Source organism: Hevea brasiliensis, chromosome 1 (assembly GCF_030052815.1).
Source record: "Hevea brasiliensis isolate MT/VB/25A 57/8 chromosome 1, ASM3005281v1, whole genome shotgun sequence".
NCBI lineage: Eukaryota > Viridiplantae > Streptophyta > Magnoliopsida > Malpighiales > Euphorbiaceae > Hevea > Hevea brasiliensis.
Genome location: NC_079493.1, coordinates 126,953,986 through 126,977,570, shown reverse-complemented (window position 1 = coordinate 126,977,570; position 23,585 = coordinate 126,953,986). Strand labels below are relative to the sequence as shown.

General features: G+C 35.8%; 2 protein-coding genes and 1 long non-coding RNA gene across 3 annotated transcripts; 2 read left to right on the top strand and 1 right to left on the bottom strand.

The window, feature by feature from the left end:
• Window positions 1-758: 758 nt before the first annotated feature.
• On the bottom strand, window positions 759-10,884 carry LOC110661536 (transcription elongation factor SPT4 homolog 2). The gene is made up of 5 exons (XM_021820195.2): window positions 10,527-10,884; window positions 10,305-10,396; window positions 10,012-10,067; window positions 9,003-9,064; window positions 759-1,019 (listed from the first exon to the last, which is right to left on the bottom strand). Exons 1-5 carry the CDS (start codon window positions 10,614-10,616, stop codon window positions 969-971), a joined length of 351 nt encoding a protein of 116 aa, XP_021675887.2. The 5' UTR covers window positions 10,617-10,884; the 3' UTR covers window positions 759-968.
• Window positions 6,587-6,941, top strand: LOC131182944 (uncharacterized). The gene is made up of 2 exons (XR_009151107.1): window positions 6,587-6,751; window positions 6,808-6,941. It is a non-coding gene; the product is annotated as an uncharacterized LOC131182944 (long non-coding RNA).
• A 4,344-nt stretch (window positions 10,885-15,228) lies between the features above and the next one.
• On the top strand, window positions 15,229-21,893 carry LOC110661528 (transcriptional repressor ILP1). Its single transcript, XM_021820190.2, has 6 exons — window positions 15,229-16,681; window positions 17,595-17,762; window positions 19,395-20,074; window positions 20,309-20,591; window positions 20,786-21,075; window positions 21,205-21,893. The coding sequence occupies exons 1-6, from the start codon at window positions 15,443-15,445 to the stop codon at window positions 21,395-21,397; spliced, it is 2,853 nt and encodes a 950-aa protein (XP_021675882.2). The 5' UTR covers window positions 15,229-15,442; the 3' UTR covers window positions 21,398-21,893.
• The last annotated feature ends 1,692 nt before the right edge of the window (window positions 21,894-23,585 follow it).

Here is a 23,585-nt window from a genome sequence, read left to right as displayed (position 1 = left end):
AAAGATACATTTTTAAAAAAATATTATTTTAAATTTAATTTTAAATTAATTCTAATATTTTTTAACTAATATATTTATAAAAAATAGTTTTAATAACAATTTTAATAATAATATTAAAGTAATTGTTTAAATCCAATTTATCATACTCATAAAATTATTATTTTTATATGTAAATCTTATATGCTTATCTATCGACTTAGTAGACCAAGTCAAAATAACAAAAGAAAAAATTCCATGTCTTAAACCCTTACCTATAGTTAATGTTGTTGACCCTCAAGCCAATTTTTCTTTTTTTTTTTTCATGTGCAAGACCAATCATCGCTTCAAGTAACCTTTTTTTAACAAGTGAATTGGAAAAAAAAATTCCACACCCTGAATTTATATATCACAATTTGGTATAATTATTGCCAAAAAAAATGATCAATTGCATCTCATAGCTTATGTGCATTACTTCTTTTACAATTGCACGGACTCATGTCTCCCTTCTACATTCTACATTAGCATTTGGCAACACCGCCTGGCATTTCAACCAATTTGTTTTTCTTGCAAAAATGCCACACACACCTCTTAGCCGGGCAGAACAATTTTCAGAGAAAGGTTACCTTAGCCAGTAGCCACTACGAGGACAATCTCATTGTTAGAGATTGGAATTCCACTTCAAATGCCACAGTTTATAGCACCACAAGAGTCCTCACAATAAACAGTAACACTACATGGACCTCCATAAACTTTAACTTGTTAGCTATGAAGAGGACAAATATAAATGGCTGATTCAGCTTTCCATTTTTTTAAAGAGTTCTTAATAAGTCAATGTCCAGTCACAAATCAAGCTTCAACATTAGTATCAGACACGTTTAGTCCCTTCATACAAGTATCAAATATTAAAAGAAGAGGCTTTATTAGTAACCAGCGAAGAGAACATCTTGCAACCTTATAACATGATCGACAAAACTATGCCAACTGGTCACTTATACACGTTTTGGTGGAATGTATTGGACTCGTTCATCTTCGCATAAATTCTGCAAGAAGCCCAACGGAATCATCAATCCCAATGATGCACAACACATGAATCAAACAATTTGAATAAAAATACAAAGGTTTAAATAAGCATGAATAAAGAGAATAATCAATAAAATAAAACCACCAAGTCAATTTAATTACCATAGCGTCTATTTATGAATCATTCTACCCATCTGTCAATATTAATGTAGTCATAAAAAATAAAATAAAATAAAATAAAATAATTCTTAGCAGCCAACTGGACACTCTGCGTCTCTGCCTCATAAAACTAAGAAAAGATCCACCAGTTATTATGGTCCCAGTTTAGGGGATCTACCATCAATTGTAATGTAACACAAAATCCTCCTTCATCCTATTCAACTTGAGAGAAAAAGAGAAAGAAAAGGTGGTGGAGACAGGAAAGAGGGAAGTTCAACCACTAAGGGGATAGAACCATCAAATATGCAGTAATTAGCATAAACAGTAAAATAAGACTAAATGGTGCAAACAAGTGTATTCCTGAATTAGCACTGAGCTTTGCTCTAGTATAGCATCCATGAAAACTTGGAACTTTATGTTCCATGCATTTACACAACATAAAGAGGCCACAAAGAAGAGTTCAAATTTCAACAAAAATAAAAACCAACAAAACAGAAATACCGGTAAGATTGATGTTACATATTATAGGAAGAAGTTTAGAAATAAAAAGGAGGGAAAAGCTATTGTAACTGAAGGAGAGTAGCTGATGGCAGTTATAGAAGTCAATAAACAGCTGGTATTGATTAGTAAACAACTGGAATTGATTAGATAAGCAGTTACAACTGCTAAAGTGTATAAAACTGGGTAGTTACTTTGTAATTGCAAAACTGAAATCTCAGAAATAATATTTCTTCTTTCTGTCTAATTTTCTCCCTAATTCTTTTTTTTTTCCGATCCTCTTTCTTACTTCTTCTCTCTCAGTTACTTCTTCTTTCTTCTATTCTCCTAATTTCTCTTGTTAGGGATCCAAAACCCTAACATTTGGTATCAGAGCTGGTACGTGGTAGGATTGATTCAATTGTTGGTTCTTGTGAGTTGGAAATATGACTAGATCTGTAGCGGTGAGTTCTGAGATGGTCAAGATTATTGAGCTAGAGGAGAAAATGAGAGATCTCCAAGAGGAGACTCGAGTAATGAAGGAGGAGGCAAAGAAAACTTCTCTAGAACTTAATTCTTTCAGGGAGAAATTTTGGGCTTTCATGAGCATTATGATGGAGGATAAAAACAAAGAAAAAGGAAAGGGAATTTGTAGCAGTGATGAGGACAAATCTGGAGTGCATGAAAACAGGGGGCTGTTACCCATTCCTTCTCAAGGTAGTTCTAGAAACTCTAATAATTCCTTTAGTAGTGAGGGATCAAACCCTTATCTACCTAAGATTGAATTGATGACTTTTGATGGAAATGATCCTAGGGTTTGGATTAGGAAATGTGTTAAATATTTTAATGTGTATGGAGTGCCAAAGGATAAAAGGATTGGGATTGCTAGTCTGTTTTTAACTGATAAGGCAGATGCATGATTTCATAACTAGAATAGGGAAAAGAGTCATTCTTGAGAGGAATTTGAGCAGAGTATTTGTGAGAGGTTTGGGGATCAAGGGTTACAAGATATTGTTGAGGAATTTATGAAGTTAAGGCAGGAGGGGATTGTGGATGAATATCAAGATACTTTTGAGGATCTAAGGATTAGAATGGAGAGAGTTGTGCCAGATTTGGGTGAATCCTATTTCTTTTAGGATTTATTGGGGGTTTGAAGGATGAGGTGAGACTTATGGTAAGAATGATGAAACCAACCACTCTTTCTCAAGCTATTGAGGTTGCTAGACTGCAAGAGCAGCTTTTGGATAATACCAGAAGGTACAAAGGTCCTGCTAAGAATTCTTCTACTACTACAAGTTTTAGATCTATTTCTTACAGCAATCCTAACAATAGCAATTCTGGTAATAACTTCAGTTCTACAAATGCTAGCCAACCCAACCAAAATTGTAGACCTAATCAGCTATACTCTTACCCTCCAAGACCACCTCTTGTTAATTCTCTTCCTAAGCCAAATTTTTCTTTGAACAAACAATTACTAGCAGTATTACCCCTGTTGTAACAGCCAATTCTTCAGTCAACAAACCTTCCAATCAACCTAATTCAACTACTAAAACCAACCCAAGACCTTGTTACAAGTGTGGGGAGAAGTTTGTACCTGGGCACCTATGTAAACCTAAGACTGCAATGGCTGTGCAGATTGAGGAATTAGAAGGGGAAAATGAGGAAGAAGGTTTGAATATGTTAGAGGAATCACAGGAGTTGAAAAATATGGGAGAACCTATGTTATCAATATATGCTGTGGAAAGGAAGCAAGGGAATGAAACTATTAAAATCTTGGGGAAGCATAGAAGTAGACAGCTGGTGATTCTCATTGACACAGAGACTACTAATAGCTTCTTGGATAGGAAAGTTGCTGAGGAATTGAAGCTGCCAATGGTGGAAATACCAGCTGCCCATATTTCTGTTGCTGATGGGAGGAAAATTACTTGTGAACACAAATGTCAACACTTTTCTTGGTAGATGCTGTCTCATCATTTCAATTTTGACTTGAGGATTCTGCAGTTGGGAAGTTTTGATATGATTTTAGGGGTTGATTAGCTTAAAAGTTTTAATCCAATTTTGTTTGATTTTAAAGCTTCAAGGGTTATATTGAGTGGTGATGGGAAACCAATTGTTTTACAAGGGTTGAATGATTACTCTTCAGGATCTATTCTGAAATCCTGTTATACTATTTCTGAATTACTGCAGAAAGGAGGAGCTGATTTAGCAACACCTATTTTCTGTGTTTCAGTTTCAGAAAGTGAGCAAAATGATTCTGTTGTTAATGCAATAGCAGTGCATGTGGGTGAGGGTTTAGAGCAGCTATTGCAAAAGTATCATAGTATCTTTGAGGAACCCCAAGGCCTTCCACCATTTAGAAGCCACAATCATGCCATTCCATTGAATTCAACTTCTCAGGCCATTAATGTTAGGCCATTCAGGTATCCCATTTTCAGAAAGCTGAAATTGAAAAGTTAGTTTCTGATATGCCGCAATCTCAAATCGTTCAGCCTAGCACTAGCCCATATTCTTTTCCAGTCCTTTTGGTGAAGAAAAAAGATGGGACATGGAGATTTTGTTTTGATTATAAGAAATTGAATGATCAAACAATCAAGGATAAGTTCCCTATCCTATTATTGATGATCTACTAGATGAATTGCAAGGAGCTTGCGTTTTTTCCAAGATAAACCTTAGAGCAGGGTATCATCAAATAAAAATGCATAATCTAGACATACACAAAATTGCATTCAGAACTCACCAAGGCCATTATGAGTTTACTGTGATGCCTTTTAGGCTTACCAATGCCCCAGCAACCTTTCAGGCATTGATGAACCACATATTTCAGCCTTATTTAAGAAAGTTCATTCTAATTTTTTTTAATGATATTTTAGTCTACAGCCCTAATATGGAGACACATTTGCAACACCTAGAAGTGGTGTTTAAGGTTCTTCAAGAGCAACAATTATATGCAAAAATGTCTAAATGTTCTTTTGGGAAGACTAAAGTGGAGTATTTGGATCATATAATTTCAGGGGAAGGGGTAGCAACAAATCTAAAGAAAGTGCAGGCCATAATTACTTGGCGAACCCCTATTTCTGTTAAGGAATTGAGGAGTTTTTTTGGGGCTTACTAGCTACTATCAAAAAGTTTATAAGGAACTATGGTATCATCAGTAAACCCTTGACAAATTTATTGAAGAAGGATGCTTTCCAATGGGGTCCAGCAGCTCAAGAAGCCTTTAACAGGCTCAGGCAGGCTATAACTGAAGCTCCTGTTCTTGCTTTGTCGAATTTCGCAAAAAATTTTGTTATTGAGACTGTTGCCAACAACTGGGGAATGGGTGCAGTATTGCAACAGGAGAATCATCCTATTGCTTTTATTTCTAAAGCTTTTGCACCTAGATCACATACCCTATCTGTGTATGAAAAGGAGCTTTTGGCCATTACCTTTGCTGTCTATAAATAGAGACATTACTTGGAGAAAAGTCAATTCTTCATAAAGACTAACCATGAGAGTATCAAGCATCTTTTAGAGCAAAGGTTATATACTGGATTACAGCTGAGGGGAATTTCAAAATTATTGGGCCTTGATTATAAATTTCTCTATAGAAAAGGAGTTGAAAATAAAGTGGCTAATGCCTTATCTAGAAAGCCTGATAGGACAGTTCAGCAAGTCAATGTATTGTAGCTATCCAATTCTTCTGTTACACCAACTTGGATGTCCAATTTGATTCATAGTTATGAGGGTGATGAGAAAGCATTACAGTTGCAAAGAACTCTTTCATTGGATCCTAATGCATATCCTGGTTATAGGTTGAAAAATGTACTGATCCATTATAAGGATAGAATGTATGTGGGAGCTGCTACAGTTTTGAGGCAGAATTTATTGGCACTTTATCACAGTACTGCAGCACTGCAGTTGAGGGACATTCAGGGGTGCATGCTACTCACATGAGGTTGAAAAGACATTTTTTTTTTGCCTGGTATGTTGGCTGATGTTATGCAGTATATCAAAACTTGAGATACTTGTGCTAGGTGCAAATCTGAGCATTGTGCTTCCCCTGGTTTATTGCAACCATTAGAGATTCCTACTCAACCTTGGCAACAAATTTCTATGGATTTCATAGAGCATTTGCCAAAATCAAATGGGAAAGATACTATTCTAGTAGTTATTTGCAGATTGACAAAATATGCCCATTTTGTTCCCTTAACACATCCATTCACAGCTTCTTCAGTAGCCAAAATTTTTATGGATTCTGTGTTTAAACTTCATAGCATTCCTCAATCTATTATTTCAGATAGAGACAAGATTTTCACTAGTCTCTTTTGGAAGGATCTCTTTAAATGTTTGGGGGTTACACTTGCTTTTAGCACAGCATATCACCCTCAAACTGATGGGCAGTCTGAAAGATTAAATCAGTGCTTGGAGGCCTATTTGAGATGCATGTGTCACTTGCAACCTTCTTCTTGGAGTAAATGGCTTTCGTTAGCAGAATGGTGGTACAACTCTTCTCATCACAGTGCAATTAAGATGTCCACTTTTGAAGCTCTTTATGGGTATTCTTCTCCATTTCTACTGGTAATTCCATCAGAGTTGCCTACTATCAGGGCTGTAGCTGAATATTGGAACAGCGGCAACATATTAATTCTGTTCTTAAGGAAAATTTGTCATTGGCACAACATAGAATGAAGCATCAAGCCGATAAAAAGAGAAGTGAAAGGGAGTTTGCTGTGGAAGATTGGGTCTATTTGCAAATTCAGCCTTACAGGCAATCTTCTATTGCCGTTAGGACTTCATTGAAGCTTGCTGCCAAGTATTATGGTCCATATCTAGTGTTGGAAAGGGTTGGCTCAGTGGCCTACAGATTGCAGTTGCCACCTAGTTCCTCTATACACCGTCTTCCATGTTTCTCTTTTAAAGAGGAAACTAAGAGATAAAGTAACTCCTTTGACGGAATTACCAACAATGATTAGTGTTATCAAAGGCGAGCGAGGCGCCCAGGCGAGGCGCCAGGCGATGCGAGGCGCACCTCTGTCGCCTCGACTGGAACGCCTCGCTGGACTTTGGGGAGGCGACGCCTCAGGCCGGAGGGGCGAGAGGCGACGCAGGCGAGAGGCGACGCCTCTTCACAGCAACGGTAAGTTTTTTTTTTTTTTTAATTAAAAAAAAAATAAACCCACACCACTCCCTCAGCACAGCTGCTTTTCCTCAACCTCACGAAGACAACAGAGCATCGCAGACGCCTCAACCTCACGTCTCTTCCTCGACTTCACGATGACAGGGACAGATCAGATCATCAGGGTTCTTCCTTTCGAGAGTCAGGACAGGTACGCCACTACGCCCTCTCTCTTTTCTTCTTCTTCTTCTTCTTCTTCTTCTTCTTCTTTCCTCGCTCCGATCTCTCTCTCTCACGAGTCACAACTTCTTCTTCTTTCTTTCAGAGATCGATCTCTCTCTCACTCTCACTCTCACCACGTCTTTTTCTTTTTTACTTTCTCCCTCTCCACTTTTCTTCTTTCCTCCTGCGTAATGTTTTTTATTTTTTCTTTTTTTTTCCCCTCCTCTCCTTCTTCTTTCCTTTTATTTTTATTTTTTCTTTTTTTTCCCTCACCTCTCCTTCTTTGTGATGCAGTCCCTTTTTTTTTTTTTTTTTTCCTTCTCCTTATTATTAATTAGTTATTATTAATTAATTGTTTATTTGTTAATTTAATTATTTTATTTTTTATTCTTGTTAATTAATTATTTAAAATTTATGAGTATTGGTAAATTGATTATTTTACTTTGTATTATTATTTAATTAGTTGATTAATTAATATGGGTATTGTTGATTTGTTGGTAATTAGTTTAATTTTTATTTGTTATTCTTGTTAATTTGATTTTGATTAGTTTTACTTTTTACCTTGTTAATTAAACATTATTTGTCAATTAATTATTTATTTTATATAGATATTATTAATTTATTGTTAATTTAATTTTTTATCTTCTTATTATTGTTAATTAATTATTTAATTTATATGGGTATTGTTAATTTGTTATTTAATTAGTTTACCTTTTACTTGTTATTCTTATTAATTAGTTTTAGTTTGATTAATTTTGTTTTTTTTTTGTTAATTAAATATTAGATGTTTATTTTATATGGGTATTATTAATTTATTATTAATTTGAATATTTTCTTTTTATTCTTGATAGGTAATTGTGTAATTTATATAGACATTATTACTTTGTTGTTAATTAGTTTACTTTTTACTTCTTATTATTGTTAATTAGTTGTTAGATTAATTAGTTTTACTTTTGTCTTGTCAATTTCTCTTATTTTAGATATAAACATAGTGTAAATAATTATTTTTTTTCTTTTTAATATGTTTTTTTACTTATCAACTATTTAAAAGTGTATATATATATATATAAAATTTAAACAATTAAGGTTATGGCGCCTTGCTTCACAAAGGCCCTCGCCTCGCCTCTCGCCTAAGGCCATAGAGTACTCTATCGCCTTAGTGTCGCCTTTCGCCTTGATAACACTGACAATGATAGAGGAAAGGGTTATTGTTGCTCCTAAGAAGGTTTTACAAACAAGAGTTATTACAAGAGACCAGCAGCATGTGCTTCAAGGCCTCATTAAATGGGCTAATCTACTTGCTAAAGATGCTACTTTGGAAGATCAAGCTTCTCTCTTAGCTGAATTTTTATATTCTTGGGGACAAGAATGTGGTAATGGGAGAGGTATTGTTACATATTATAGAAAGAAGTTTAAGAATAAAAAGAAGGAAAAAGTTGTTGTAACTGAAGAAGAGTAGCTGATGGCAGTTATAGAAGTCAATAAACGGCTGGAATTGATTAGTAAACGGCTGGAATTGATTAGATAAGCAGTTACAACTGCTAAAGTGCATAAAACTGGCGAGTTACTTTGTAATTGCATAACTGAAATCTCAGAAATAATATTCTTCTTTTTTCTGTCTAATTTTTTCCCTAATTCTTCTTTCTTCCGATCCTCTTTCTTACTTCTTCTCTCTCAGTTACTTCTTCTTTCTTCTATTCTCCTAATTTCTCTTGTTAGGGATCCAAAACCCTAATAATTGATAAGTTAGAAATGATATGCACCATTCTAATTATTCTCAAACACAAGTCCTGGTCAATAAAATCGTGTAGATGTATACTTATGGTTGCTGCAAAACATTATATCAGTAGGAATATGTTCACAGGAAGCTGATGTGGATGGACAAATGAACATATGCTTAGCATGCAAAAGTCAATACTTGGTTAATCCTCTTAATTAAGTGGTAAATGGTTATCCTAAATCAAGTACATGAAAAAACTATTGTTTAAGTGGAAAATTGTTCAGTACTAAGTTATATAACTTGCACTTTGTATGAAATATGAATACAAACCTGTAAGTCCTCTGGCAGTGCCTCTGAGACAGCAAGAGTGTAACAACCAGGGACAAATCGTCCTGACAAAGATTAAAAAAAAAAATCTGAGCAAAGAGGATTAATGGCCTGACACAACAGAGGTGCACGGGTCCAACACATCAAAATGACAGCATTCCAAGATGGGGAAGAGAGTATTCAAGTGCTGAAGTATCAGCCCTTGATGCTGGTGTCAAATTATGCCCTAAGAAGTTTTAAGTATTGTGTGCATATCTTTGTTTTTGCATGTATTCAGAAAAATGGTCACCCTGTCACAGATAATAAATAGAATGCCCCCAATATTCCTCATACTTGTAACTTGTGGCACACAATAAAAAGTGAAGTATATGGGACTATTAGACCAAAGAAGGGAATAAAATAAAATGAAAGACAACCTTTGCTCACATAGACCCATATTCAAATTCTAAATGTTCAAATTGCAATACTATAAACAAACGTGATGTCAATTAAATATAATTTTTCATACTTGAAATCAACTCAGTGGGATACAAGAAACACTCAAAGCTTGATTTGACTTGAGCACCATTAAAAATTTCAATGAACTTATGTATTAATGTAGAATTAAAGTTACAACAAACTCAAGTGAGCTTGAACTCATACATTATTACTTAATATAATAAAATTATACAAAAAATATAAGTGCTGGATTGAACCCACAAGCCACTCAACTCAAGCACGATAATCCTGGAGCTTGACTCATTTCAATTAATAACAAGTCAAATTTGAATATTTTGCAAACTGATTTTGAGTATCTCAACTCATATACACCCCCTATTTAAGACCATAATGCATAGAGCCTGCAATAACAACAGCGTGTTCATATGCAAGGAAGTTCACAAGGGCAAGAAATAAGGTAGAAAAATGAACAAGAATTAGCTCGATGCATCTCAAAAAGAGAGCCAAAAAAGGGAAATAAAAGAAATAAGATGGCACGAGAAACGCGTAAGCAATATAACTGTTGAACTCATACCGATTCTCAACCAACGAGCGGCCCAGCTTCTACTTGGGTCCATGACAGAAATTATCCTAGGAAGATAGCAGGAAGAATCAAAGTATTCAATGATGAAGAAAAGCAGTTACCAAATTTAAAAATCAATTTGCTATTAAAGGACACATTGAGCTTGGAATTTGAATGTTTTTGAAGAATATCAACGACCCGCATTTGATTATCACTAAGCGCAGTGCAGTTGGACGCAATGATTCCCCACAGTGGCAGAAAAAATATATTTTAAAAAAAATCCAATAAGAAGAATAAGAAAATACCCATTGAAGTTAGGAGTGGTGCAATCTACGACACGCTCATGATCTTCATCCATCTTAAAGAAGGGGCAATTCTCGCATCCGGACTCTCTGAACTGCAACAGAAACATATCCACTTGTTAACAACAAAAAAGTAAATAAAAAAGATGATTTCCTTATCTGTAATTTTGCCTAAGCGTAGAAGATAGAGAAGGAAATTAGAAGAATGGAAAAGAGGAAATCAACCTGATCGTAGGTTTTGACGAGGCGGCAACGAAGACACGCCCTCAGTTCATGGCCAAAACTAGTCGGAATTTGTGCCGGTGCGCTTCCCATCCTACCAGTCGTCTGTTTAATTGCGTTCTCTGACTGCTACCACACCAGACGTAGAGCAGATAAGCATTGGGGTTTCGGCCTTCACGTCTTTAACCTTGCCTTACAGCCTGAATTAAGGACAGGCCACGATTCTAGTGGTTGGACTTGTGAACCCAATTCACTTGCATGCGTTTGGGTCTAAAAGGCACTGTTTGGCCCGAATTTATTATTCGGGAAAACTTTCATTGCTCATTCTCCTTGTTACGCCACCACTCTCAAGCATCCATAGCCTTTGAAAAAAAAAACACTATAGCCAATAGCCAATTTATATGTCTCCTTTTTTTCATTATGAAAATTAACATTTCATTAAATTGGAGAGCCACAAGAGGTGCGGTAAGGCCCAAACCAGAGAAACAAAATACAGATTAAAGTTCAAAACTATCCTAAAGTTCAGCATTTAGGAGAATGCTATGAAAATCATATTCATACAAATTAAAAAATATTTAATATAATTTGATCGTAAGTCTACATTATTAAATAAATTTGTTATGAAATAAAAATAATTATATAATTTCTAATTATGTTTCTTATTAAATTACTAAAATAAAACTCACGAAATTCACACATCTCTTACTCTATGAGCTCTCTATGATATAATGGCCAACACAATTAAAACTTAATCTTTTTAAGATTCTAATTATTAAATTTAATGATTTAAATTCTAGTAAATTTTCTATTTTATCTAATCTCCTAATTCTAAATTAATTTAAACTTTAACAATCTTTACTTCCAAGTCAAATGAAACTAGTCTTTAACACTTTTGTAAAAATTAATTTTTTCTTGGGTACTTTCTTGCATTTTGATCATTGATATTACCTCTTACCTCAATGTGTATTCTTCTAATCAACGTGCTTCTTTCCAATTTATAGATATTTTTTACACCAATCTTCTCACCCTATATGATTACGATAGCACATTAGCTAACTCTCATGATTCAACTATGAATTGAACGCTCATAACCCAAATATTCCAACTTACCTAAGAAAATTAAATTCTTTTTAAATTTAGGAACATATCCCACTTCATCGAATAATTTCATATGATCACTATGTAGCTTGATCTTCACTTTTTTAACATCTTCGACCTCCATCTTATTCTCATTAGCTAGTTTCACTTGTTCTCATTAGCTAGATTCACTTTTTCTCATTTCTTTTCTTCAATCACATCAAACTACACATTCTTTTAGCAAATATGGAATGAGCAAGTAAAATCCATTAATCACTCATCTTGAAAATAGGTCTTTTGCATTTTCCTTTCATCGTCGACATTCAAATATTCACTATCAACACCATTATCAATAGCAATTGCAGTGGTTCCTTCTTCATTTTTTTTTTTCATATCTCTTCTTCAATTATTTGAATTATGCAAAATCTTCCTTCACCTTCATACAATAGTATTGAATGTGGCTTTTATCATGACATTAGTAACATTCTCTGTTTTTAAGGTCTACTCGTAGTCTTGAACTCAATCTACTATTTCTTCTCCAATTGTTTTCATGTGAATTGTTTCCTCCACGATTAGAAACAGCAACAAAAGCTCCACTTTCATTGTTGTTATCTGTCTTATTAAATTTCTCATCATTCAAGATAACTGCAATAAACTCCTCTACCTTTAAAGTCTCATTCCCAATTATTAGGGATGTTACCAAGTTTTTAGAAGATTGTGGGAGAGAGATTAAAAGAAAAAGGGTTTTATCTTCTTTACCAACCCTTACACTAACACTAGCTAATTGGCTAATTAATTTATTGAAAATATTAAGGTGATCTTTCACATTATTTGTGATCCTTCATATCTCTTCTTCAATTATTTGAATTCTGCAAGATCTTCCTTCATCTTCATACAATAGTATTGAATGTGGCCTTTATCATGACATTAGTAACATTCTCTGTTTTTAAGGTCTATTCGTAGTCTCGAGCTCAATCTACTATTTATTCTCCAATTGTTTTCATGTGAATTGTTTCCTCCACGATTAGAAACAGTAATAAAAGCTCCACCCTCATTGCTATTATCTGTCTTATTAATTTCTCATCATTCAAGATAACTGCAATAACTTTCTCTACCTTTAAAGTCTCATTCCCAATTATTAGGGCTGTTACCAAACTTTTATAAGATTGTGGGAGAGAGATTAAAAGAAAAAGGCTTTTATCTTCTTTACCAATCTTTACACTAACATTAGCTAATTGGGTAATTAATTTATTGAAAATATTAAGGTGATCCTTCACATTAGTATCTTCATTTATTTTGTATTTGTATAATTATTTCTTCAAGTACAAACGATTTGTGAGTGACTTTGACATGTACAGGCTTTCTAATTTTTTCACAAAATAAATGGTAAAGTCTCTTCAATATACTATACTTTACATCAAGGGCTAATGTCAATCTAATCATATTTACTGACTTTTGTTAAAACTCCTCCCAATCATCATATTTCATGATCACCTTAATCTTTGTTGTACAATAACATATTTCATAGTGCTTTGCCACATACTAAAATTAATTTTCTTGGACAACTCCACCTTAAATTGTGTACTTGTCATCTTTGACATATTAAACTATAGCTCTGATACCATTTATTATAAAATTCACACCCACACAAATTAAAAAATACAAAATTTAATGTAATCCGATATAAACTTACTCTACCAAATAATTCTACTCAACTCAACTCAATTCAACTAAACTTTTATCCCATAAATTTAGGGTAGACTATATGAATTCGCTTTCTTCACTCTAAACTATTTTGAGTTAAAACCTCAGAAATGTGTAATGATTATATGTCATATTGTACTACTATTCTCCAAGTTAATTTATGTGTATCTATTTTTTTTTCTTTCTATCCTTTAACATAATATACTCAACTTGTCTAACTAGAACCTCCGTATGTCTACACTTCAGATGACCAAATCACCTTAATCTCTCTTCACTCAATTTATCTTTAATTGACACCACTCTTACTTTTTCTCTAACACCAAATAATTTTATTACGAAGAAAAAATAATTATACAACCACTCATTATCTTTCTCACCCTTTAAATCACTCAAACAAAACTCACAATATATCTCTTAACTTCGTAAACTCTCTACAATGACTAACCAACTAATTATATATATATAGATAATTAAATTTTAATCATTTTAAAATTTTAATTCTTAACTTCATAATTTAAATTTTATTAAACTTCCTATTTTATCGGATTCTCTAATTCAAATTTAACTTAGACCATAACAAAGGAGAATTCCAAAATCTTACAGCTCAGCTTTCTAGAAAGGAGAATTCCAAATTCCTTAGAGGAAGAACTAGAACCTTCCTTCCCAAGGCTCACTACATCGTACCACCCGCCGAAGCAAAGAAGCACCCATATCCCCAAATCCATTTTCACCGATTCAACCACACCACAACACTGAGATGGAAGAGCCAAAGTCCCAGTCATAACCAAGCAAAGAGGAGAAAACAACTAGAAACTCAAAACCAACTCAAACAGAGACACTCTAATAGCCAAAGTCACTGGCTCTCTGCCGCCTGAGAAGCCGATAAGTCCAACACTAAGCCTAGCCTTTGACGTTGCTCATCACAGTGACCATCACCAGGAAGAGAAAAAGCAAACCCATAGTTCATAAAGGACGCTAGGCAGCACCAGGTCCTACCTCCATAAGCATTATTAACCCCTTGTCAGTTGCTATTCTGAAAAACAAGCACAGGCCTTCCTTTCTGCCCCATCAATGGCCAAACTCCACAAAAACCCAACACTACAGATTTTTAAAGGTCCTTCACCATAAAGTATGATCTGTAACTTCTAATCAAAAGTGATTATAAACACTCCACTCAATGATGGTAAAGGACTACTCACTCACCAAGATAGGAGAAGGAGCTCAGAGGAGAGAGGAAGACCCTCTAAAGTCAATTGGCTCAACGAGGCTAACAGGAATGCTAGGGAGAAAAGGCCATCCTCATCACATTTTGATTGCCTCGTCTCTTCCTTACTGCTTCATAATAAATGTCTATATTATTATTACAGCAAATCAAAAAAGAAATGCAACATGAATTGGTACTATTCTGGCATATATTCATTACACTAAATAGGGCAAGACAGGGTATATAGGGCTTATGAAGGAAATCAAAGTTTGCAACCATATAGAGTTAGATCCAAACCCCTCCGACCATTTGATGTGCCAGGGAGAATGCCTCGTTCACTTGGACATGAAGAGCAAGACTCCACAACGTATTAGATCAATACATTTGAAACATAAAATCACGAATAAGAAATTAGCATAGATATTAAATGTTGGAAATATAATGCAAATTTATAAGTTAAATGGTTCGATTTACAATGTTTTTCTCTTTTTTATTTTTTTAATTAATTTTAATTAGACTCGAATTTTCTGATTCTAGTATTGTAATATTAAAATTTATTTAATAAGTGAACCCAATTAATCTAGAGAATTGCATATGACAAAATCTGTTGATTTATTTTCTTAATTTTTTTGACTCTTATTTTAATGTCTCATTCAATTGGGCTTACAATAGGCCTAAAAGGGCCAGGCAATTGCGCAATGCCTGAAAGAAGAGTTTGGCAAGGAAAGAAGGTCCAACTCTTAAAGCCTCCAAGGTCAAGGTCCTGAAACCTGTATCAAAAAATTCAGAGGAGAGTTCGAATGGAGGAGGGATTTGAGTAACAACAATCCACCGACTGGTTGTCAGAGTCTGGTACTGCAAGCTATAACGCTATTTTCTCAAATACTAACGGGTAGAAAAGCACAGACTCGTTTCCTTTGAGCGCACAAGCACCATGAGCAGCTCTACCAAATCCAGAAACTTCCGCCGCCGAGGCGATGACTATGATGATAACAACGATACTAGCACCAACATTCACAGCTCCGTCCCTTCTTCCGCTGTCTCGCGTAAACCTTCTGCCTCTTCCTCTTCTTCCAAACCCAAGAAGCTCCTCAGCTTTGCCGACGACGAAGACGACGATACCCCATCTTCCCGCATCTCCTCCTCCAAATCTTCTGCTTCTCAGAAACCTTCTTCGCGCCTCACCAAACCCAGTTCTTCTCACAAGCTCACCGCCTCCAAGGACCGTCTACCTCCTACCCCATCGTCTACCGCCTCCAATGTGTTTCCCCAAGCAGGAACTTACACCAAAGAAGCCCTTCTTGAGCTCCAAAAGAACACCCGCACCCTCGCTAAACCCACGTCTTCCGCTTTGAAGACTCCTTCCTCATCTACTTCTGAGCCCAAAATCATTCTCAAGGGCCTCCTCAAACCCGCCCAGGAAGACCCTGTCTCGCAAACCCTAAAACAATCCCAACAATTAGGCTCCGAGGAAGAAGACCAACAGCCAGAAGATAGTAACAGGAATGATGCGGAAAATCGATTGGCATCATTGGGGTTGGGGAAGTCGAAGGATTATTCGTTGATTCCAGACGAGGAGACTATCAAGAAGATCAGGGCAAAAAGGGAGCGGATGAGGCAGTCGAGGGCAGCTGCTCCCGATTATATATCCTTGGATGGAGGTTCTAACCATGGAGCGGTAGAAGGCTTGAGCGATGAGGAGCCCGAGTTTCGGACGCGGATTGCCATGATTGGCAAGAAAGAGACCAGTAGCAGCAGTCACGGTGTGTTTGAGGATTTTGACAATGACGGTGATGACAATGGTCATATCAAAGCAATGATTGGTATCACTGCTGCTAGATATCCCAATAGTCAAGTTATTGTGGAGGATGGTACTGGTGGTGTCGACGATGAGGATGAGGAGGACAAGATGTGGGAGGAAGAGCAATTCAGGAAGGGTTTAGGGAAGAGAATGGACGATGGGTCTGGTACTAACAGGGTCTTCACTAGTGGTACTACTTCTGTGGTGCAAAATCAGCAGCCACAACAGCAGCTGCAGAGACCGGTTATGTATGGTTCTTTTCCAAGCATTGGAGGGGCATCTGTAGCATCTCAAGGTTTAGATGCCTTGTCCATACCGCAACAGGCTGAGATTGCTACGAAAGCTTTGCAGGATAATATCAGGAGGCTTAAGGTATTGTAATTTTAATCTTGTACTAGTCACTTTAAAATTGAAATTATAATTTATAGGCTTATTATTTTTAATTACAAGATTTGTGCCGCAAAATCACTCTCAAAATAGATAATTAAATGCACTGAAATTACAGTTAAAATTTAATGGTGGTAACTGTGGCAATTTGTTATGAAAAATTTGAACTGAAATTTCAAACTCATGAACTACAGTGGAACTGCAAGATTACAATTAGTGGCAAACTTTTTAAGCTTCAAAATTTGGCCTTTATAAGTAAATGCATTTTTCCGTCATAAAGGATACTTGTTCTGGTCATAAGTGGGTGGATTAGATTTGTTATTAGATGTTTCTTTTTATGTATTAGTTTGTTAATAATAAAAAAAAAATGCAGATAAAGGAGGCAAGTTGAGGGGAGTACGTAGAAAACCAAAATTTTCTAGTTCTCTTCCTGAATATCATGCTTTGGGATACGTATTCTAGATATTACAGAATAAGCTGCAAGCAAGGAAGTGTTGAAAGAATCAATGAGGGGATATCTAAGGGCAGAAGTTATCATTTGATTGAATATAGGCATTTAAATTCCAAATTCTTTCCTAAGATAGACCAAGATAGGGGAACTTACATGTGAAGAAGCCATACTAGATTATTGGTGCTGGGCGTACATGTGGTTCATCTAGGGAATTGGGTTATGTGATTCCACACCAACATTATTGAAGTTCTGGTTTGATTAGTTTCACTTGCTGTTGGAGCAAAGCCTTCAATTCAAGTCAAAGCACTTTTTGATGTCTGTTTTATTCTATGCATTTTACAGAAAATTGGTCTCAATCTGAGTGTGAGAACATATTTAGATGTTTGAAATCATATCAATCTAACTTGTTTGCATTTGTATTTATGTAACCCTACATTTTTGTCTCAGGAATCTCATAGTAGAACAGTTTCGTCACTGACAAAGACTGATGAGAATTTATCTGCCTCATTGATGAATATTACTGCTCTTGAAAGATCTCTATCTGCTGCTGGTGAGAAGTTCATCTTTATGCAAAAGCTTCGTGACTTTGTTTCTGTTATATGTGAATTTCTGCAGGTATGAGTTCTAATTCTATGTCCTGCATTGTATCTCTGTCTATATAATATAAATAGAAGTAGGAATGTGCAAAATATTTGCTGGACTAAGAAGGGCATTAGTATTCATTGAATTTTTAACATGTCATTGTGGTAATCCTAATGATAAATAAATTTATATTTGCAAATAAAACTAGTCAGTAAAGGAAAAAGTTTATCAGGATGATTTATGTGTTGAAGGAAAGATGGTAAGCAAGTTGATAATATATCTTTGCTATGCTTGAATTGAAATTGATGGCTTTTTTCAGCAAGATGAGATGGGTTTATATTGCCACTTCTCTTCTTTGCATTTTTCTCCACTTCTATTAGGACACAAAATATGGATAAATTTCAACAACTGTCCTTGAACTTATGTAGTTGTAATACTACGGTCCTTTAACTTTAAAATGTAACACAAAATCCTTTAAACTTTCAAATTTTGCACAGTAAAATCTTTCTGACTTTCAATTGTTGATGTTTCAGTTAGAAACTAATGTGAATAGCTCCTGCATGGCCCTTAGTCAACATTTCTCTCTCATCTCTTGTACAAAATATAAAATTGTTCTTTTTATGTATGAAAAATTATTTTGTCTATAGAGAGAAGAAGGATTCAATTTACACATGGCTTGAGAGAAAAAAGAGGAATACTGACTAAGCTCTATGCTGGAACTGTTCAAGTCAGCGTCTAATTGAAAAATTAGTAATTGGAGGTTAGAGGGATTTTACTGTGTAAAATTTAAAAGTTGATGGGGTTTTATGTTACATTTTTAAGTTGAAGTACTGTAATATTACAACTAGATGAATTCAGGGACAGTTGTCAAAATATATCCCACAAAATATATACATAATGTAACAATGGCAAGGTTTAGGGTTAATGACAACAATAACATTGGTATAGGGTTAAGGTCATTGGAATACCATAATGACAATAACAACTACAACCAAGTCTTAGTCCCAAACTAGTTGGGGTTAAGGTCATTGGTATACCATAATAACAATAACAACAGCAGTGACAACTACAACTAACCCTTAATCCTAAACTAGTTGGGGTTGGCTATATGATTTAATAAATTATAAAATTTTTTTAGTTGGCTTTTTAAATTTTAAGGTGCCGCATTTTAATCTTATTCTTTATAATGTTTTGTCAACTAATATTTACATATAGAATATAAATATTACAGATTAATTTTATATGAGAATGCTAATAACATTACATAAGAATATTATATTAAAATTTTTTATCATTTTTATTACTAACACAAATATTGACATATTAAAAACATTAATTACCATGTGTTGCGCACTTGATAAAAGGCTTTGCGCCTATAATTGGTTCATTGCACCTTTTGCCCCCTAAAACTCTCTCTCTTTCTCAAGGCCTCTGTTATTGATTCCTTATGTTAGCTTAACATATCCATGTTGGACACCTATATCGGAAGCCTCAGTCCGTGTGCATTTCATGCTTTTAACCACAGTGGATTGAAGTGTGTAGAATATAAAGACATTGGAAGTTGGAGCTGTATCTACTATGCACTTCATCAAAAAAGTTGTTTATTTAATTTATCTGCATCTGGATGTTAATGTACTCAGTTTGCTGTAATTTTATACTTTTCAGCATAAAGCTCCTTACATTGAGGAATTGGAAGAACAGATGCAGAAGCTTCATGAACAGCGTGCTTCTGCAATTGTAGAAAGAAGAACTGCTGATAATGACGATGAAATGATGGAGGTGGAAGCCGCTGTAAAGGCAGCGATGTTGGTTTTCAGTGAACGGGGCAGTAGTGCATCATTTATTGCTGCTGCTACAAGTGCAGCCCAAGCTGCATCAGCTACCATGAAAGAACAAGCTAATCTTCCTGTGAAGTTGGATGAATTTGGTAGAGACATCAACCAACAGAAACGTATGGATATGAAGAGGAGGGCTGAGGCCCGTCACCGTAGGAAAGCTCGATTTGAGTCAAAGAGATTGTCTTCCATGGAGGTAGATGGTTCTGATCAGAAAATAGAGGGAGAATCAAGCACAGATGAGAGTGACAGTGAAAGTGCAGCTTACCAGTCAAACCGTGATTTGTTGCTTCAGACTGCAGATCAAGTATTTGGTGATGCTTCTGAAGAATATTCTCAACTGTCAGTTGTTAAAGAAAGGTTTGAAAGGTGGAAAAGAGAATATTCAACAAGCTATCGAGATGCATACATGTCACTAAGCGCACCTGCCATCTTCTCTCCCTACGTGAGACTAGAACTTCTAAAATGGGATCCTCTCCACGAGGATGCTGATTTTTTTGATATGAAATGGTACTTTTTTGCGAGTTTTGAACTTTGCGATCTTTTATTATGTTTTGGCCCTAGTTCTTCTGATGAGCAGTTTGTACTTTTGTAGTTAGAATAATTTGAAATTTTCATGCATTCTTTCTCAGAAATTTGATATCTTGCACATACTAATGCTCCAAACACATTGGAATATGTATATATATATATATATATATATATATATATATATATTTTTACACTATTTCTTCTTCTGTTCAGGCATTCCCTGCTGTTTAATTATGGTTTGCCAGAAGATGGAAGTGATCTAAGTCCTGATGATGCTGATAGCAATCTTGTTCCAGAACTAGTAGAAAAGGTTGCAATTCCTATTTTGCATCATGAAATTGCCCACTGTTGGGACAGGCTCAGTACCCAAGAAACAAAAAATGCTGTTTATGCCACAAGCTTGGTAACAAATTATGTTCCAGCTTCAAGTGAGGCTCTAGCAGAGCTATTGGTTGCAATCCACGCACGTCTAGCTGATGCTGTTGCTAACATTATGGTATATGTTTTGGACTTAAAAAATCATCTGCTACTTTTCCCTTCCTCCCTTTCTCACACACACATGCACGTATTTGCACATGCTTGTATGAATTTTTTTTTTCTCCCTCATATTTTATATAAAAAAGTTAAGTTTTGATGGACAATTATTATTCCTCTTAATGTCGTATTGTTCCACTCATCTCCATGCCATAGGTCCCAACATGGAGCCCGCTTGTACTTAAGGCTGTGCCAAATGCTGCACGAGTAGCTGCATATCGGTTTGGGATGTCAGTTCGTTTGATGAAAAATATCTGCTTATGGAAAGATATCCTGGCATTGCCAATTCTGGAGAAGCTTGCTCTTGATGAGCTTTTGTGTGGGAAGGTTCTACCTCATGTTCGAAGTATTGCATCTAATGTTCATGATGCTGTTACAAGAACCGAAAGAATCATTGCTTCTATATCTGGTGTGTGGGCTGGTCCAAGTGTTACTGGGGACCACAGGTATTGATAGTATCCTTTGATTTTTTTTGTCATTGAAAATTCCCTCAACTACATTTCTTGCTTCTTGGAATTACACAGTCAACTTCATACTAAATTGGCCTCATCCTACTTCCAAATATAACCTTGCAGCCATAAGTTGCGACCTTTGGTGGATCATGTAAGGTCATTGGGAAGGACATTGGAGAAAAAGTATGCATCAGGTGTGACTGAAACTGAGACCAATGGACTGGCCCGTAGATTGAAGAAGATGCTGGTTGAGCTGAATGATTATGACAATGCCAGGGACATAGCTAGAACATTCAGTCTTAGGGAGGCTTTGTGAATAACATGCAATTGAGAGAGACTGATCATCTTGCCCCATGATTTAAAGAATTGCTGGCGAGGTCCTTGTATACATTGACCTTCAATCTGAAGGAGGTAAGTAGAGCACAGGAGGATCATATCTAGAATACTTGAAGGAAATATTGGGATCTCTCTTGTGCACTCCACATGGAGGAGCTGTGAGCAAAAATGTGGAGTGAATTCCTTGGACCTTTAATCTTATGAAAGCACTCTGAAATCTTCATCTCAGTTCACCTCGTTGTGTCTGTTGAATGGTTGGCTGTCCAAAGTCCAAACAGGCCTCACATGCTTTGTTGCGGGAGGTTCTCAAGTCTTTTGCAGTCTTGTAAAATTTTTGCCTGGCAATGTGTTTCTTTACATGCTTGCCGGAGTAAAGTCTCCATAGGCAATACCCTTCTAAAACTATAATTTTGATATGATTGGCTTTTTGGTCTTTTGTGAATTCCATCGTCAATGATGATTATTGGTTGACAGAACTCTTTATTTCAAGGATCTAATTTTCTTTTCCAACTTAGAATGGGTTGGGATCTGTGTTGCTTGTCATTGGAATAGGAATAGCAAAATGCAAGCTTCGTTACAAGTTAACATTAGGGGAAGCGATTGCACGTCCAATGTTTTTGGCTGTCCCGAGGTTATTCAGGAGGCTTTATTTTTCTGAGAGACGTGATATGCCGGTGGATGGAATAGAATAGAGTGAGCTTAGCATGAATCGCGAGACTTGCTCCATAATTTAGTAAAGTGTTAGGAACTGACAAAAATAATAGTTCTCATATTCTGAGAAAAAAAAAAAAAAAAACACCTTAACATTCTCATCTCTGCAACTCTTATCTTAGATGCATACGACTCTTTCAGTGCTCAACACTCACTACCATATAGCATAGCCGGTCGTATGGCTGTATGGTAAAATTTTCCTTTTAATTTATTGGAAATCTTACGATCACATAAAACTCCCGTGGCACGTCTCCACTTCAACCATCCGGCTTTAATCCTATGACTAACATCCTCCTCACATCCTCCATCTACTTGAAGGACTGAGCCTAGATATTTAAAGTGATTACTTTGGGACAGTGCCACTCCATTCAAACTAACTCCTTCCTTATCACCAGTTTGGCCTTCACTGAACTTGCAATGCATGTATTCTGTCTTCGTTCTACTTAACTTAAAACCCTTTGACTCTAGAGTACTTCTTCAAAGTTCTAGCTTCCTATTGACTCCTTCTCGTGTCTCATCTATCAGAACAATATCATCCGCAAACATCATGCACCAAGGAATACTCTCTTGTATATGTTTCGTCAGTTCATCTAAAACTAATGTAAAAAGGTAAGGGCTTATGGCTGATCCTTGGTGTAATCCAATTGAGATCGGAAAATCTCTTGTGTCCCCTCCCACTGTGCGCACAATAGTAGTTGCTCCTTCATACATATCTTTCAATACTTGTATGTACCTAATAGATACCCTCTTTTGTTCTAACGCATTCCATAAGACCTCTCTTGGAACACGTAATGAAAGTATTAGAGAAAAGGTAGGAGTGGTGCCAATTGAAGATAAGTTGAGAGAAGGGAGATTGAGGTGGTTTGGTCATGTGAAGTGTAGACATACGGAGGCTCCAGTTAGACAAGTAGAGCACATTAGGCTAGAGGATAGAAAGAAAAAAAGGGGTAGACCTAAATTGACTTGGAGGAGAGTAGTACAGCATGACTTAGAAGCATTACACATTTCTGAGGATTTAACCCAAAATCGTTCAGAGTGGAAAAAGCGAATCCATATAGCCGATCCCAAATTTTTGGGATAAAGGCTTAGTTGAGTTGAGTTGAGTTGAGTTAGGAACTGTCTAACTCGAGCATTTGGCTACCAGGAAAGTGCGAGAAATTGAGGGAAAAGGAGAATGAGAGAGAGATGGCTTACCAAGGGTATTTCCTATGTTTACTAGCTTAACTAGCTTGGAAAGCAATAATTATTTGATTAATCTCTAGCAGAAACTTACAAGCTCTAACAAAAAGCCCAATTACCAACAAGAAGCCACCACAAAGCTTTAACTGAAAAAAGCAGTTCAACATAAGTGGGGTTAGGCTGCCTTCCATACCAATGGTAAGTGGAGACAAAAATAACGCTGAAGCAAGAAATGTGTGGGAGGTGGGTCATTTAACCTTCTTTCTAAACTCAAAATA